Raw genomic sequence first — 18,462 nt, forward strand, 5'->3', positions numbered from 1 at the left:
TATGTGGAAAATTAAAATCCCCTACCATCACAACTTTGTATTTCTTGCAGTTGTCAGCTATCTCTCTGCTGACTTGCTCCTCCAATTCTCTCTTCCTCCCCCCACCATCACCATCTTTTATCCCTTTGCCTCTATCACGCCTGAAACATTGGAACCCTGGAACATTGAGCTGCCAGTCCTGCCCCTCCTGTAGCCAAGTTTCACTAATGGCTATAATGTCATATTTCCACGTGTCAATCCATGCCTTCAGCTCATTTGTCTTCCCCACACTTCTCCTGGCATTGAAATAGACACACTTCAAAAGATTACTTCCACCACACTCAACCCTTCCATTTGTGATTTTGCTTGAACTAACCTGTCTTTTTACCCCTGCTGCACTATCTGCTCTGGCACTCTGGTTCCCATCCCCCTGCAAATCTAGTTTAAATGCTCCCCAATAACACTAGCAAACCTCCCTGCAAGTATATTGATCCCCTTGTAGTTTAGGTGTAACCCATCTCTCTTGCATAGGTCCCACCTGCCCCAGAAGAGGTCTCAATGATCCAAGAATTGGAAACCCTGCCCCCTACGCGGGGCAGCTTCGAAGGGCTAGATGGCCTACTCCTGCTCCTATTTCTTATGTACACCAGTTCCTCAGCCACGTTCATCCGCCCAAGCATCCTACTTTTACCCTCACTGATCTTAAGTGACAAGTGAATGACAAAATCAATATGCATTTTCAGTTGTGAAATTGTTAAGAAGATGGCCCGATGCTGTTGAAAGCATTTAACAATGTAGCATTCAAAATGTGAAAACTTAACTGGAGCAGCAAATTGCATTTTTTTGGTCACAAATTGAGCAAATACTTTTCGCACAGTGGTGGGAGGAATAGATCTCATTGTATCTTGTAGGAAAACCAACAGTCTACTATTGGTAGAATTGCCTGCTTGTGCAGAAAACACCATGATTTTTGACAATTAAGAATGGGTTAATTTTATTGGCATCCAAAATATTTTGAAAATGGTGTATAGAAATGTAAAGTAGGTGCTAAATGGGGAGAGACAAAGGTTTAGGTATTGATGTTTCATCTTGTATCTAAGTTACCAGCTTTTACATTTCTGATATTTTGTTTATTGTAGTTAATTCTGGCATTCCACTTTTTACTGATAAAAGTAAATGTTTTATAAACTTGTTTTTGAATCTCAAGCGCTTTAAGAAATCAGGTCACCATGTTGAATTTGTACATAATGGTATTCAGCACTGTTGGGTGTGAAATATTGGCTACAATTTGCTGTCAGAGTAATGATTAATCTAATATTGTTCAGGCAAGGATCAGATGAGTAGTTGAGCACAGAAATCCAAAGGTTCCGGTCCAAGATGCATTCCTCTACTATTAGCTTAGCAAAAAGCGTAACTTACCTTAACATTAAAAAGGATAAAATGATGTGAATTTGTGTAATAGATGCAAACTCAGCTCACTAGAGTAAGTTAGCCTTGTCCATTTCAATCCAAGTGCCCTCCCTTCTCTCTCTTGTGCTCTGGGTGGCATGGTGGCAGAGTGGTTGGCACTGTTGCATCACAGTGCCAGGGACCCAGTTTCAGTTTTGGCCTTTGCTCAGTGTGTGAAGTTTGCACATTCCTACACACACACACACACACACATACACATACACACACACACACACACACACAAACACACAGGCCCCCCCGTGTCTGCATGGGTCTCCTCCGGGTGCTCCAGTTTTCTCCCACGGTCCAAACATGTGCGGGTTCGGTTGATTGGCCATGCTAAATTGCTCCTAGTGTCAGGGGATTAGCAGGGTAAATGTGTGGGGTTGTGGGAATACGGTCTGGGTAGGATTGTGGTCAGTGTGAACTTGATGAGCCAAATGGCCGCCTTCTGCACTGTTAGGGATTCTATGGTTCTATTTGATAAATGTTAATTATTGGATTGTTGTGTCAGGGAAGTTGACCATCATCAATGTGCAGTCTTATTCCTTAACAATTTAATTGTAATTTAAAATTTTTGAAATATCCAGCAATTTCACTTTGTCTTTTGTGGCAGTGCAATATTTATTTTCCATCCTCTGTACTTGACTTGACATTGAATTTTTCCACTCTTCCTTTTGAGTTCTTGTGCTGTAGCAAATGGGGATAGAAACCACTTGACCCAATATCTGTTATTAGCAAATTGCTGGAATCTATAAAGGGGTGAATGAACAAATTAAATTTTCAGCTGATTAGACAGAGCCTACAGAGGGGAAAAATTTAGTAATAAGTGAGGGCATTTGGCACTATGAGCCTGCTCCACCATTGAATATGATCACAGCTGATCCTCTATCTCAGTGCCATACTCCTGCATTCTTTTTTTAAATAGCGTGGTTACATTTGCCAACCTCCAATCTGCTGGGACTGTTCCAGAAGCTGCAGAAATTTGGAAAATGAAAACAAATGAATTCACTATTTCCAAGGTTACCTCCTTTAATAGTCTGGAATATATTTGTCAGGCCTTGGAGATTCATCAGCTTTTAGTTCCATTAATTTCTCTAGCACTTTTTTTTAAGTAATTTTCTTCAGTTCCTCCTCCTCACTAGATCTTTGGTTCCCTAGCATTTTTGGGAAGTTATTTGTATCTTCCTCTTAGAAGACATAACTAAAGTAGTTGTTTAATTGCTCTGCCATTTTCTTGTTATGTATTATAAATTCTCCCAATATTTTCCTTTTGCATACTTATAAGAGCTTTTACAGTCTGCTTCTATGTTCCTTGCAAGTTTATGTTCATTATCAGTCCCTTCTTCAATCTCTTGGTCCTGTCCTGAATTCTAAACTGCTCCCAATCCTCAGGTTTGTTACTTTCTCTAGCAACTTCATATGGTTTTCCTTAATTTCTTTTGTTAGCCATGGTTGGGCTGCTTTTCTTAGTTTGTTTTTGCACCAGAAAGGAATGCCTAACTTGCAATGCATACATTCTTCTCTTGAATATTAGTCATTGCCTATCCACCAGTATGCCTTTTGATGATGTTCCCCCAATCTATTTTGGCTATCTCATGCCTCATTCCTTCCTGATTTGCTCTGTTTAGACTTAGGACCTAATTTTGAATCGGACTTCTTCCAGTCTTCATCTCAGTGAAGAATTCTATCATGTTATGGTCATTGTTTCCTAAAGGACCCTGCACAACAAGATCATTCATTAATTCCTTTCCATTGCACAGTACCAAAACAGGGGTTGGTTGTGCAAGAGATGCTTTGTTGATATTCTAGTCTTAAAAAAATAAATCTCGTATAAATTCCAAGAATTCATCCATCACAGTATTGTTAATTTGGTTTGTCCAGTCAACGTGTGGATTAAAATCACCCATGATTACTGTAGCATCCTTGTTAAATGCATCTCTAATTTCCTGATTAATGCCATCCCCCTACCTTGCCGCTACTGTTTGGAAGCATATAGACAACTATATGTTTTCTGCCCCAGTTGCTTCTTAGCTCCACCCAGCGTGATTCTACATCTAGATTTTCTAAGCTAATACCCTGTCACTGTTGTACGGATTGTATCCTTAACTAACAATGCTCTCCCGCTTTTTTTTTCCTGTCGTCCTAAATGTCGTGTAATTTTGGAATTTTAGTTCCCAGCCTTGGTCACCCTGCAGCCACGTATCCTTAATTGCAACATAACTATTTGCACTATTAACCTGTCTATCTTATTGCAAATGCATTATTGTAGAGGGAGCTGGACCAGAGGAGACCTACACTACCTGCTTAGTGCTTTTCCTCTATCTGGTGACCACCTGTCCGCTTTATACTTGTGCAGTTTTTAACTGCAATGTGACCACTTCACTGTACGTGCCATCTGCAAAGAGTGCTAGCTCTGAAATGTGGATTTTGAGCCGCTGCAGCTGGAGACACTTTCTGCACACTGGAAGTGACCCTTACTTCCCACATTGCACAAGAGAAGCATTCCATTCTATGACCTGCCCTTAAACTACTCCCTTTTCCCTTGCATCTTCTGGTTTAGGGAATATCAAGGACAGTAGAAATACCAGGTCTTTTTCGGTGGAAATGTAGTAAATGAAAGAAGCACCTCTTTCTCCAGTCGCCGAACTCCAACTTAAGCACTCTATTGCACCCCAAAGCAGCACTCCCTCTGTCACTAAATTTGATGAATTTATAAACGATAGACTTTGTCCAACTAGCCTAATTAATCTTTTAAATGGATGAATAAAATAATGGACAGAAGACTGTCTATGCGTGCTATTTTTATGACTTGCAGAAGGTGCTTGATCAAGTCCCTTGTAAGAGAATGTTAGCTAAACATGAAGTTCATGTTTTGTGGAATTGAAGGCAAATTGTGGACCTGGTTTAAAAAAAGTAGTCTGAGCAACGGCAGAGTAGGCATATGAGACAGTCCTCATAATTGGCCGAACTTGACTGGTCCTGTAGAATGTGTTTTGGGGCCTCAACTGTTCCCTGTATTGACAGGGAAACCAACATAAGAACATAAGAAATACGAGCAGGAGTAGGCCATCCAGCCCTTCGAGCCTGCCCCGCCATTCAATAAGATCATGGCTGATCTGTCGCTGCTCAGTTCCACTTTCCCGCCCTCTCCCCATAACCCTTAATCCCCTCTCTTATCAAAAACCCATCAACCCGCGTCTTAAAAATATTTAGCGAGGCAGCCTCCACCACTTCAACGGGCAGAGAATTCCAGAGATTCACCACCCTTTGAGTGAAGAAGTTCCTCCTCAACTCCGTTCTAAACCGCCCCCCTTTTATCTTGAGGCTGTGCCCCCTAGTCCTACTGTCTTTTTTGAGCGGGAAGAGTCTCTCCACCTCTATCCTATCCATCCCATTCATCATCTTATACGTCTCAATGAGATCTCCCCTCATTCTTCTAAACTCTAACGAGTACAAGCCTAGTTTATTCAGCCTCTCCTCATAGCTCAACCCCCTCAACTCCGGTATCAGCCTAGTAAACTTCCTCCGCACTCCCTCCAAGGCCAAAATATCTTTGCGCAGGTGGGGCACCCAAAACTGCACACAGTACTCCAGCTGCGGCCTCACCAATCCCCTATACAGCTGCAGCAAGACCTCCCTACTTTTATATTCAATCCCCCTCGCTATGAAGGCCAGCATCCCATTCGCCTTCCTGACCACCTGCTGCACCTGCAAGCTGGGTTTTTGCGACTCATGCACAAGGACCCCGAGGTCCCTCTGCACCGCCGCCTGCTGCAGTTTTTCGCCACGTAAGTAATAGTCCTTCCTACCATTCTTCCTACCAAAGTGGACCACCTCACACTTGCCAACATTAAATTCCATTTGCCATTTCCTGGCCCATTCGCCCAGCCTATCTAGATCCTTCTGCAGACTCTCCACACCCTCCGCACAATTTGCCGTTCCCCCAATCTTGGTGTCATCAGCAAATTTCGACACCCTACACTCGGTTCCCTCCTCCAGATCATCTATATAAATAGTATCCACATTTAACGATTACATAGATACAAGTGGCATTATAAGCAGTGTTCATAGAAACATAAAATTACATTGGTATTGATAGATTAACTGGGGGAAAACTGAGGCAAATAGGTTTTGATGTAGGTAAGTACAAGGCTATCCATTATGAACCTCAAAAGGTTAGAACAGAATACTTTCTAAATGAAAAGCTGAGAAATGGTATAGGACCAAAGCAACTTGGAGGTCTGGTTATATTGATCATTATGTTGAACAGGTACAGAAAATAATCAAAAAGGCTAAAGGACTAGAATGCAAAGGGTTAAAAGTCATTCCTCGGCAATGTTAAGCCTGATTAGACTACACCTGGAATATTGCAAGCAGTTCTAGATGCCACAGCTTAGGAAAAATATATTGATCATGGAGAGATCACTTTGAGAATTTACCAGAACAGTGCTTTAAATTCTGGTAATATTGATGGTTTTTAAGATATTAAGGGGAATAGATCAGGTAGATGGAGAAAAAACTGTTTCCATTGATTGGGACAAGGTTTCAAAAATTAAAGCCAGAAATTTCAGAAGTGAAAATTAGGAAATGGGTGATAGAAAATTGAAGCTTTCTTCCACAAATGGCACTTGATGCTTGACCAATTGTTAATTTAAACTCTGAGATGGATATGATTTTGTTTGTTAACCAAAGTTGTTAAGGGAGATGGGTTGAGGGGGAGTGGGTATACGGAGTTAGACCATACATCAGCCATGATCTCATTGATTGCCAGAGCAGGCTTGAAGTATTAAATGATCTCCTGCTGTCCTATGTTCACAGTGCTTTAGTTTGATTGGCTGAGGAGTTGCACAGTTGCTTACTCTGATTGCGGATATCTGGTTTCCTTGGTTTACAGTGTTTTCATCTGAGGCTTTCAGCAAACTATAATACAAAAAATAGATGTATTTAAAATGTGGAAGAGCACTCAGATTGTCCCTTTGTAGTTTGACAATATAGTGGAAACGTTTCAGGCATGAGCTTTCTTGACTCCCAATATATAGAGTGCCTCTTGTGGAAGTGTATATTTTTTCACTTCTTTGGCCACAGTTCTTTCTGTTCTTGACACAGCAAGAAAAAAATGTAGCCATTCTTGATCTTTTTCTAAAGTGCTTATTTTCTGATAAGACAGCACAGTGAATCTACTGTGATGATCCCGAGGAGAAAAGAAAATACTTTGTTTTGTAAAGATTGGTCCCTCAGGCTGAGAACCACTGTTCCCAGCGGGCCCTAGCAGTCTCTGTGCGTGCACTGGCCTTGAGATGGCTGCATGTGCAGTTCAGTTTTTTTAAACATATGTGGGGTTTCTGTGCATGCGTTGGCTGGAGAATGGCCACATATATGCAGTTGGCCCATTTTGTTGTTTCCAAACCTCATAATGTTTTGCCTGAAACAGGAAAGACCGTAAGAGACAGGAGCAGAATTAGGCTGCTCAGTGCATCGAGTCTGCTCTGCCATTCAATCATGGCTGACATTTTCTCATCCCCATTCTCCTGCCTGTTCCCTATAACCCCTGATCCCATTATTAATCAAGGACCTATCTATCTCTGTCTTAAAGACACTCGATGACCTGGCCTCCACAACCTTCTGCGGCACAGAGTTCCACAGATTCATCACTCTCTGGCTGAAGAAATTTCTCCTCATCTCTGTTTTAAAAGATCGTCACTTTAGCCTGAGATTGTGCCCTCTGGTTCTAGTTCCCCAATTTGGGGGAACATTCTCGCCATGTCCACTCTATCCAGGTCTTGCAGTATCCTATAAGTTTCAATAAGATCCCTCTTCATCCATCTAAACTCCAGTGAGTACAGACCCAGAGCCCTCAACCGTTCCTCATACAACAAGCTCTTCATTCCAGGGATCATTCTTGGAACGAGTCCAGAGGAGGTTCACAAAGCCAGCACATTTTTCCTTAGATCTGGAGCTCAAAACTGCTCATGATACTCCAAATGGGATCTGACATCCCTACTCTTTGTATTCTTGCCCCTCGACATGAATGCTAACATTGCATTTGCCTTCCTAACTGCTGACTGAACCTGCATGTTAACCTTAAGAGAATCTTGAACAATGACTCCCAAGTCCCTTTGTGTTTCTGATTTCCTAAGCATTTTCCCATTTAGAAAATAGTTTATGCCTTCATTCCTCCTTCCAAAGTGCGTAACCTCACACTTTTCTACATTGTATTCCATCTGCCTCTTCTTTACCTCCTAATCTGTCCAAGCCCCTAATCTGCTAAAAACCTATCTACCCGTGTCTTAAATATATTTAGCGAGGTAGCCTCCACCACATCAACGGGCAGAGAATTCCAGAGATTCACCACCCTTTGAGTGAAGAAGTTCCTCCTCAACTCCGTTCTAAACTGCCCCCTCCACCCTTATCTTTGCTTCCTGAATACTACCTGTTCCTCTATGTATTTTTGTATCATCTACAAACTTAGCAACAGTGCCTGCTGTTCCTTCCCCCAAATCGTTAACGTATATTGTGAAAAGGGGGTTAGACTATGAAGAGAGACTAAATAGATTGGGTCTGTACTCGTTGGAGTTTAGAAGGATGAGGGGGGATCTTATAGAGACCTATAAGATAACAAAAGGGATGGATAGGGTAGAGGTAGAGAGATTCTTCCCGCTCAGAAAGGACAGCAGGACTAGAGGGCACAGCCTCAAGATAAGGGTGGAGGGGGCAGTTTAGAACGGAGTTGAGGAGGAACTTCTTCACTCAAAGGGTGGTGAATCTCTGGAATTCTCTGCCCGTTGATGTGGTGGAGGCTACCTCGCTAAATATATTTAAGACACGGGTAGATAGGTTTTTGGCAGACAAGGGAATTAAGGGTTATGGGGAGAAGGCGGGAAAGTGGAACTGAGCCACTTCAGATCAGCCATGATCTTATTGAATGGCGGGGCAGGCTCGAAGGACGGGATGGCCTACTCCTGCTCCTACTTCTTATGTTCTTATGTTATGTTCTTATGTAAAAGTTGTGGTCCCAGCACTGACACCTGAGGCACACCACAAGTCACTGGAAAGAAAAAGGTGGAGAAGAAAAGAGGCTTCATAGTTTGCTGGAATTGCAGTGTGACATACAAAAAAAAATTAATTGAAGTGTTGCAGAAACTCCGTAACGTGAATCTGTTTATAGCTCTGCATACAATTACAGCAAGGTGAGGGGTCAAATAAACATAAATTCCACATGGGATTTTGTAACTGCCACCAATTAGTTTCGATGACATGCTAGTTGATCCCATGACAATGCATGCTTGGAGTCAAGATCAGTGGTTATTAGGTGAAGCAGAAAATGTTTGGAGCAAGGTTTCCACATGTAGTTCACTCATGATCATGATTTTGTACGTTATCATTTTTAATATTTGTCTTATTTCCAATGTCTTTTTTTTGAAGCAAACTTACTTTGAAAAACATGTCACATTGATTACACCTTAATTGTGCGCAGATGTGTTTCAACCCGCAGAAGTGAACAATCACAGTATATATGAGCAGTTTGTATTATAAATGTAAACACTGTAATCTCATGAGTTGTTGGGAAGTGTTAGCAAACAAAGATTTTGATATATTAAATAGTCAAGAAAAATTCACATTTGCCAGTATAGTATTAATACTGGGTTTTTTATACAAAACAAACTGAAAAATGACATTTAATCATTGACTTCATCTAGCTGTGATTCTTTACCTAGTTACTACAGAAGCAATGTGAATGAATCGTGATTATCTTGAAATTTGTACATCATAGCATTTCGGTATGAATCAAAGTAATGACATTGCTAAGAATTTGAAGTTTCTGTTGGTGATATCTTGAAACAAAAACTCGCCAAAGTGACTGGCTAGAGTCTTGAGGCCAAGTGTGGTATATTCAATTAATTAAATCATGACGCAATGTGAAAAATATTCATTACTTTGTAGAGCGATGGCCAGGATTATTTTCAACGCTCAGGGAGGCGAACACAGCGCCGTAACCAACATTTCTACCACACACGTTCAACTGTGGAGCGTCGTGCTTGTAATATTCGTCGGATAGAAGAACCTAACAATTCTTCAGAGGTCAGTAATTATGGACTTTCATTTGATTATTATAAATCCTGTGGTGCTGCTTCACTTTAAAAAATTGTAGGTTCTTACAATGTAAAGAGGTTGTACTGGCCTTTTGAAAGACCTCTCCATTAGTCCCATCTCCTCAGTTCATTTCCCAAGGCCCTGCCGGTTTTATTTTTGTCTATTTGTTCAATACCCCTTTAAAAATCACTCTGATTTAACCTGCTTTGCAGGTTTTTTTCAGTGGCTGCAAGAGCATCTTTGGAAAACAGGTAAATGCCTTTAAAGCATTGCTTATGGGCCAGATTTCTTTAATGAAAATTGGTGTAAAGTATTAATTTACTAGAAAAAGCAATATAATACAGATGTTGGAAATAAGAAATAAAAATAGAAATGTATGAAAGATCATCAATGTGAAACATTAACTGTGGTCCTGTCTCCATAGTTGCTGCCAGACCTGCTGAATATTTCCAATATTTTCTGTTTTTACTTGTTTCATGCTTCTGTCATACTTTTAACTTCATGGGAGGTTTTCTCTTTTGATCCTTAATCTGACACAGCTGCTCTTTGATTATTAATTTACTATTTGCAATAATGCATGTGTAAACTACTTCAGGTAATGTAAAGGAGAGTATTAATCTATTCTCATTCAATCTCTTTGCCTTCTTATTCTATATCCTGCTTAGCTCTTGACTATTATAAGAACATAAGAACATAAGAAATAGGAGCAGGAGTAGGCCATCTGGCCCTTCGAGCCTGCCCCGCCATTCAATAAGATCATGGCTGATCTGTCGTGGCTCAGTTCCACTTTCCCGCCCTCTCCCCATAACCCTTAATCCCCTCTCTTATCAAAAACCCATCAACCCGCTTCTTAAAAATATTTAGCGAGGCAGCCTCCACCACTTCAACGGGCAGAGAATTCCAGAGATTCACCACCCTTTGAGTGAAGAAGTTCCTCCTCAACTCCGTTCTGAACTGCCCCCCCTTTATCTTGAGGCTGTGCCCCCTAGTCCTACTGTCTTTTTTGAGCGGGAAGAGTCTTTCCACCTCTATCCTATCCATCCCATTCATCATCTTATACGTCTCAATGAGATCTCCCCTCATTCTTCTAAACTCTAACGAGTACAAGCCTAGTTTATTCAGCCTCTCCTCATAGCTCAACCCCCTCAACTCCGGTATCAGCCTAGTAAACCTCCTCTGCACTCCCTCCAAGGCCAAAATATCCTTGCGCAGGTGCGGCGCCCAAAACTGCACACAGTACTCCAGCTGCGGCCTCACCAATGCCCTATACAGCTGCAGCAAGACCTCCCTACTTTTATATTCAATCCCCCTCGCTATGAAGGCCAGCATCCCATTCGCCTTCCTGACCACCTGCTGCACCTGCAGGCTGGGTTTTTGCGACTCATGCACAAGGACCCCGAGGTCCCTCTGCACCGTCGCCTGCTGCAGTTTTTCGCCACGTAAGTAATAGTCCTTCCTACCATTCTTCCTACCAAAGTGGACCACCTCACACTTGCCAACATTAAATTCCATTTGCCATTTCCTGGCCCATTCGCCCAGCCTATCTAGATCCTTCTGCACTTGTCATTATGAACTTGTCATTATGAACTTGTCATTTATTAATCTTGCTCTATTTTGAAGCTACTGTGTAATAATTGTATATGCAGTATAGCTGAGTGCTTTTGGTCAGAAAGAGCTTGAGCTCGTATGGTATCTTTCACAACCAGTGAGCACCACAAAGTGCTTGTCACTTTCTGGGACCTCCCCTGATTTGCCCTGGTAATCTCATCCTACTCATCTGCACTCCAAGAGTCCTGCAATGGTCTTAATCCTCAGTCCTCCTGCAGTACTAGCAGTGATTACTGTTTCTTATAGCACTGCTGGTGCTGAGGGAACGTAATAGGAGGAGGAGTAAACCATTCCATAAGATTGTGGCCTCCTCTCCACTTTCTGCCAACCCCCCATTATCTTTAACTTCCTTGTCAAAAAAATGTTCAACTCAACCATGACTATATTTAATGACCCCCTTCTCCACTCTTTATCAGGGCAGAGAATTCCACAAACCAATAACCCTCAGAGAAATAATTGTTAGTCATCTCTATCATAAATGTTATTCTGAGGTTGTGCCCCCTAGTTATAGATTCTCCCATGAGGAAAAACGTCATCTCAGCATCGACCCTGCCAGCCTCATGAGAATCTTCTGTTTCAATAAGAACATCTCATTCTTTTAAACTCCAATGAGTATAAGCCCTGCCTGCTCAGATGACAAACCCCACACGCCAGGAATCAGCTTACAACTCTTCTCTCAACTGCTCGCAATGCGAGTATGCCCCTCTTTGGGCAAAGTGATCAAAACCGCAAACAGTACTTCAGTGGTCTCACCAGTGTCCTGCACTAAAGTTGTAGCAAGGCTTCCCTACTTGTATCCTCCATGGTCCTTACAATAAAGGCCAACATTCCATTTGCCTTCCTAATAATTACTTGCTGTATGTGCATACTAACTTTTTATGATTAATTTATTCAGTCCCCTGTGTACTGTAGAGTTCTGCAGTCTTCATTTAAACAATATTTTGCTTTTGTAATCTTTCTGCCAAAGTGAACCTCATGTTTTCCTACATTTATACACTATCTCCAAAATGTTTGTCCACTCATTTAACCTATCTATCCCTTTTCAGATACTTTTATACTCCTTAGAACGTGCTGTCCTATCTTTTATGTTGTCAGCAAATTTGGCCATGATTCAATTGTTCCCTTTATTCAAATCATTAATATAGATCCTAAATAGTTGAGGCCTGAAAATTTATTCTTGTGACTCTGAGTAACTGTTTGCCATCCTCCTGAAAATGAAGTATTTATCCTGACTTTGTTTGCTGTTATTTATTCATACTCTATCCATTCTAATATATTTCCCTTGTTTAGTACATTTTTTATGGCACCTTATCAAATGCCATCACATTACATCTACAGATTCTACTTTATCCACCGTGCTTGTTAAATCCTCAAAGAGCTCTAATAAATTTATCAAACACTTTCATTTCACAAAGCCACAGGCCATTGGCTGTCAGCTTTGTGATGAGACATCCACTCTGATGGGAAATGCCCCTGTTAGAGCCAAGCATCAACAGTGAGGAGGCTGCCTAATTGGGACTTCCCATTGCAACAAATACATTTTGTCCAAACTGTATATCAGAAAGGTCTAATGAAATATTTAAACACAACAGTCAATCAGAGACACATACATACAGATAACATTTGATTTGTCAGGTTACCAACATACAGATACAGATGACATTTGATTTGTCAGGTTATCTCATGCTTACTCTAAAAAATCTTATCCAAGTCATTTCAAGTTAAAATGAAACAAAATATAGTGGACTGCATCTCATAATTACCTTAAGACAGCAGCTAGACATATGTATTGAATGGGTAGGTTAATGGGGGATTACATTTCTGTTGAGAAATGTATGCTACCTTTGATGTTTAGCCCCTGAAATAGAAACAGGACTAAGCTATTCAGCCTCTCAAGTTTGTTTTGCCATTGCAGATTGTGGTTAATCTGTATCATAACTCCCTTTACTCATCTTGGTTCTATAATGTGTTTTGAAATTTTCAGTTGACCTGACTGCAGTTTTTTTGTCGGCTGTGGTTGGGCATAAGAGATTCAGATTTCCACTGTAACTAGTGTGGGCAAAGTACTACTTGACTTCGCCCTGAAATGAACTAAATCTAATTTTAATTTTTTGTTGTTAGTAGCAACATAGAATGCAAGTAGAAAATTCAGTATAGACAGACGTTCCCAATTGGCTTCATAATATCTTTGGTGCAAGAATCAAAGATCTGGCACAAAGTAGTGGCCTTTATCAATCTCTGGTTTAAGTTGTTGCATCACAGGTGGAGTGAACAAAGACCCAGGAATCTGATGTTTACTCAATTGTTTACCATTGGTTCCTCTGGGACAAAGAAGTAAAGACTACTTGAACTATTGGCAGGTTGATTAAGATGGTTTGAGGTGACATTGCAGTTTCTTAATTTTGAGGCTTTATCTTTCCCTGCTAAAAAAAAGATAGATAACAAAATCAATAAACTGTTTTTTTAACACATGCTTTCTATGATGAGCAGGAAATGGAGACAATAGATGGAAGTGATGGGTCATCTGATGAGGCCGAAGAAGAATGGCAGAGTGAGAGCAGTTCTAGGTAGGAGGCCTTTGTTTTGAATTCTATCATTGGAGTGCAAATATTAAATTGAATCAATGTGCACAATTGAATGAGGCTACACTGTACATGGGTGACGCAGTAGTTAGCACTGCACTTTACAGCACCAGGGACCCAGGTTCAATTCCCAGCTTGGGTCACTGACTGTGAAGTCTGCACGTTCTCCCTGTGTCTGCATGGGTTTCCATTGGGTGCTCCAGTTTCTTTCACAGTCCAAAGATGTGCAGGTTAGGTGAATTGGCCATGCTAAATTCTCTCTCAGTGCACTCGAACAGGCACCGGAGTGTGGCAACTAGAGGAATTTCACAGTAACTTTATTGCAGAGTTAATGTAAGTCTACTTGTGACTAATAAATAAACTTTAACTTTATTAACATGGATCATCATGTTCTTCCCCCATCAGACAGGATGACTGACGTAAGGAAATGAGAAATAGGAGCTGGAGAAGCTATTGTCCATTCAGGCCTGTTCCACCATTCAATATGATCAATATTCTACTTCAGCTGCATTATCTCCATGTCCCTTGATACCCTTAGAATCCAAATAGTTGTCGACCTCTGACTTGAAAATGCTCAACAACTGAGCATCAGCAGTTGATGTACAGAATCCATGAGTTCATGACTGTTTAAGTAAATTACTCCTCATCCTGTTCTGGAATGATCAACCCCTCATTCTAAAACTGAGTATTAAACTGTCCTAATCCCTTAACAGTTTTATGTTTCAATGCTATCTCTCTCCACCTCCCTTATTTCTCTAAACACTAAGGAATAAAGGGCTGGTGTACATAATCACTCCTCATAGGACAATCCCCAGAAATCAATTTAGTGAATCTTTGTTGCATATATCCTTCCTTTAGTAGGAGAGCAAAGAAAATACAAGGTGCGGTCTTATCAAGGCTGTATATAATTACAGCATGACGTCTTTACTCTGAGACCCCAATACTCTTGTAATAAAGGCAAACAAATAGTTTGTTGTGCCTACATGTTAACTTTGTGATTAGGATCACATAGGATATGCAGCATATGAACAGGCTATTTGACCCAACCGGTCCATGCTCGTGTTTTTGATCTTCTTTGGCCTCCTCCCATCTTTTTTCATGTACAAAGCCATCTAGATCCCTCTGAATAATAACTGTTTCTCACCATTTAAAAACATTCTGCTTTTTTTATTCATCCTATCAAAATAGATAATTTCATATTTCTCCCCTGTTCCATCTATCATGTTTGTGCTACCTATTTAACCTGTTTATTCCTGGACTCTGCTATTTTTCCTGTTAACCAATTCACAATCCATGCACATACATTGCTGGTTCAATCTTGGAAATCCCTCCCTAACAGCATTGAGTGTGTACCAATACAATATGGACTGTATCGGATCAAAATGGAGGCTCATAACCATCTTCACAAGGACAATTGGGAATGGGCATTAAATGTTGGTCTAGCTAATGATGTTCAGAAAGATTTTTTTAAATTACCCCCTCTCCCATGAGTTCTAATTTTGTGTGGCAACTTATTGAATGCTTTTGAAAATCTAAATATCAATGACACTATTCTACTAGTTGCATCCGCATAAAGCCTATAGATTTTTTTAAACACAATTTCCTTTCATAAATCCATCTTGGCTATGAATATTATGATTTTCCAACTATCCAGTATATGTGCCTTGGGACTTTTTATTGTGCAATGTAAATAAAACCCATTCAAAATATATTGTTGCATCTTCCCTACTAGTAATGTTAGGAGATTATATTTGTTACCTTCCAGTCCTTGGGGGCCATTCTAGAATAGAGAGAAATGTGGAAGATTGAAACCAATATTACCACTGCATCCACCTCTTTAAAAAAACACACATCTGGATGGAGATCATTGGGTCTCATGATTTTTCAGTTTTTAATTCTTTTAATTTCTTCAGTACTATTTCTTTTTTCTTTGCTTGTATTAGCATCCTTAAGCCCTTTATTTCTGGCATGCTTTTTGTGTTTTATACAGTGAAGTCATACAAAGTATGAGCACCTCTGCTGTTTCCTTATTGCCCACTGTAGTTATCTTTGTCTGTGCTGCTACGGCATTCACATTTATTCTTGCTAATATTTTTATTTGAAAAAGTTTCCATCTGCTTTTACCTTTGGTAAGATTACTTTGAATTTTGAAAATCCTCCCAATTCTCTTATTTATTTTGCAATGTTATAGGGTTCTTTTAATTTGACACTATTTTAACTTGTCTTGTTAGCCATGTTTGGACCACTTCTCTCATGGGCATTTGATTTATTATTGTCACATGTATTAGTGAACAGTGAAAAGTATTGTTTCTTGTGTGTTATACAAAGCATACTGAACACAGAGAAGGAAAGGAGAGTGCAGAATGTGGTGTTACAGTCATAGCTAGGGTGTACAGAGAGATCAATTTAAGAAGTAGGCCCATTCAAAAGCCTGATGACAACAGGGAAGAAGCTGTTCTTGAATTAATTGGTACGCAGCCTCAGACTTTTGTCTCTTTTTCCTGAGGGAAGAAGATGAAAGAGTCTATGTCCAGGGTGTGCAGGGTCGGTGATTATGCTGACTGCTTTTACAAAGAGCAACCCAGCACGGGAAACAGGCCCTTCGGCCCAACGAGCCCACGCCGCCGCATCACCCTACACCTATTCTACCCTGCGTGTCTACGAATGGAACCCCTAACTTAGCCAGATTCAGGGGAGAATAGTGTCAATTTGGTAAAACCAATCAGCCTAAGAGCACATCTTTGGGGTGTGGGAGGAAACCGGAGCGCCCGGAGGAAACCCACGCAACCACAGGGAGAATGCACAAACTCCCACAGACACAGGCCCAAATCCATGTATCTGCACAGCTAGCAGTGCTAGTCACCGAGCTGTTGCGGCGCCCGTCTACCGGTCCAGGATCAAGCACACACACCGACACGAAGTACTAGGCCACTCCCGGAACCTCCAAGAGCAGCCCACGCACGACCCACCGTGTGCATGCCCCTCGTTTGACACGAGGTGGACCTCCACCTGCGGAATAAAAAGACAAAAACGTTAATCTTACAAGTCTGCTTTTCCGGTGTCTCCCGAGGTTCTAACCTTATTTAATAGCCCCTACCATAACCCTCCATCCTTGTTTCACTCGTGTCTACCTAACTGAACCTTAAACGAGTCCAATGTTCCTGCCTCCACCACCCTACTCGGTAGCGCGTTCCATACCCCCACAACTCTCTGCGTAAAGAACCTTCCTCTCACTTCCAAATTATACCTCTCCCCCCTCACCCTTAAATCATGACCTCTCGTATTTGTACCCAGTCTAGGGAGCAGTCTCTCACTATTAACTCTATCTATTCCCTTCAGTATCTTATATACCTCTATCATGTCCCCCCTCAATCTCCGTCTTTCCAAGGAGAATAGTCCCAGTTTCTCCAACCTTTCCTCGTAACCCAGCCCCTCCATGCCAGGCAACATCCTGGTAAACCTCCTCTGCACCCTTTCCAGAGACTCCACGTCCTTCCGGTAGTAAGGTGACCAGAACTGGATGCAGTACTCCAAATGCGGTCTAACCAACGTTCTGTACAACTGAAGCATTAGACGGCAGCTTTTATACTCTATACCCCTTCCTATAAAGGCTAACATTCCATAAGCCTTCCTAACAACCTTCTCCACTTGTGACGCAACCTTCATGGATTTGTGAACCTGCACTCCCAGGTCCCTCTGTATTTCTATACTCCTAATCTGTCTACCTTTTATCACATAGCTCCTCTCTGCATTATTCCTTCCAAAATGCATCACCTCGCATTTATCAGGATTAAATTCTATCTGCCCAATGCACCAACCTATCCATATCCTGTTGTATCACCTGACAATCCAGTTCAGTACCTGCCAACCCTGCCATCTTGGTGTCATCAGCAAACTTGCTGATCACACCACCTACGCTCTCTTTCAAGTCATTTATGTATACTACAAAGAGGAGAGGTCCCAGTACTGAGCCCTGCGGCACACCACTGGTCACTGGCCTCCAGCCCGACAAGGTCCCCTCCACAACTACCCTCTGTCTCCTATTACCCAGCCAGTTCTCAATCCACCTAGCTACCTGACCCCGTATCCCATGCGCCTTAACCTGAGGCAATGGGGAGTGTAGACAGAGTCAGTGAATTTGAGGCTGGTTTGCATGATGGACTGGGCTTTGTTCACAACCCTTTGTAGTTTATTGCGGTCTTGGACAGAGCAGGAGCCTTACCAAGCTGTGAGAATGCTTTCTATGGTGCATCTGTAAAAGTTGGTGGGAGTCACAGCTGACATGCCAAATTTCCTTAGTCTCCTGAGAAAGCCGACGGGGTTTCTTAACTATAGCGTCGGAGTGGAGGGGCTCAGACAAGTTGCTGGCAATCTGGACACTTAGAAGCTTGAAGCTCTCGACCATTTCCACTTTATCCCTGTTGATGCAGACAGGGGCATGTCCTGCACTATGCTTAAGTCGATAACTATTTTTTGTTTTGTTGACTTTGAGGGAGACATTATTCTCATCGCACCAGATTCTTTGTCTGTTTCCTGTACTCTGTCTCATTGTTTGAATTCTGACTCACTACTGTGGTGTCATCAGCAAACTTGAAAATCAAGTTGGCCACCCAAAAGGGGATGTTTAATCGTTGCACATTATGATTCAATTCTGTAACTTATTTGCTATTATTTAACTGCCATCCTATCTAAATCCAGTTTCCCCATCTTCCTTAGCCAGCTTGTTACTCGTAAGCCATATTTGGTTCAT

General features: G+C 41.4%; 1 protein-coding gene across 1 annotated transcript in view; it reads left to right on the forward strand.

Annotated features, from left to right (window-relative positions):
- The window catches only part of LOC145342402 (bromodomain and WD repeat-containing protein 3-like), a 149,513-nt gene that overhangs the window by 51,577 nt on the left and 79,474 nt on the right, over nucleotides 1–18,462 (forward strand). Inside the window, exons 21-22 of the mRNA XM_080187958.1 lie at nucleotides 9,373–9,510; nucleotides 13,621–13,697. Of these exons, the coding sequence (XP_080044084.1) occupies nucleotides 9,373–9,510; nucleotides 13,621–13,697 (215 nt within the window). The remainder of the gene's footprint in view (nucleotides 1–9,372; nucleotides 9,511–13,620; nucleotides 13,698–18,462) is intronic.

This window comes from Carcharhinus amblyrhynchos, chromosome 4 (assembly GCF_965287045.1).
Source record: "Carcharhinus amblyrhynchos chromosome 4, sCarAmb.v2.hapA, whole genome shotgun sequence".
In the NCBI taxonomy this organism is placed as follows: domain Eukaryota; kingdom Metazoa; phylum Chordata; class Chondrichthyes; order Carcharhiniformes; family Carcharhinidae; genus Carcharhinus; species Carcharhinus amblyrhynchos.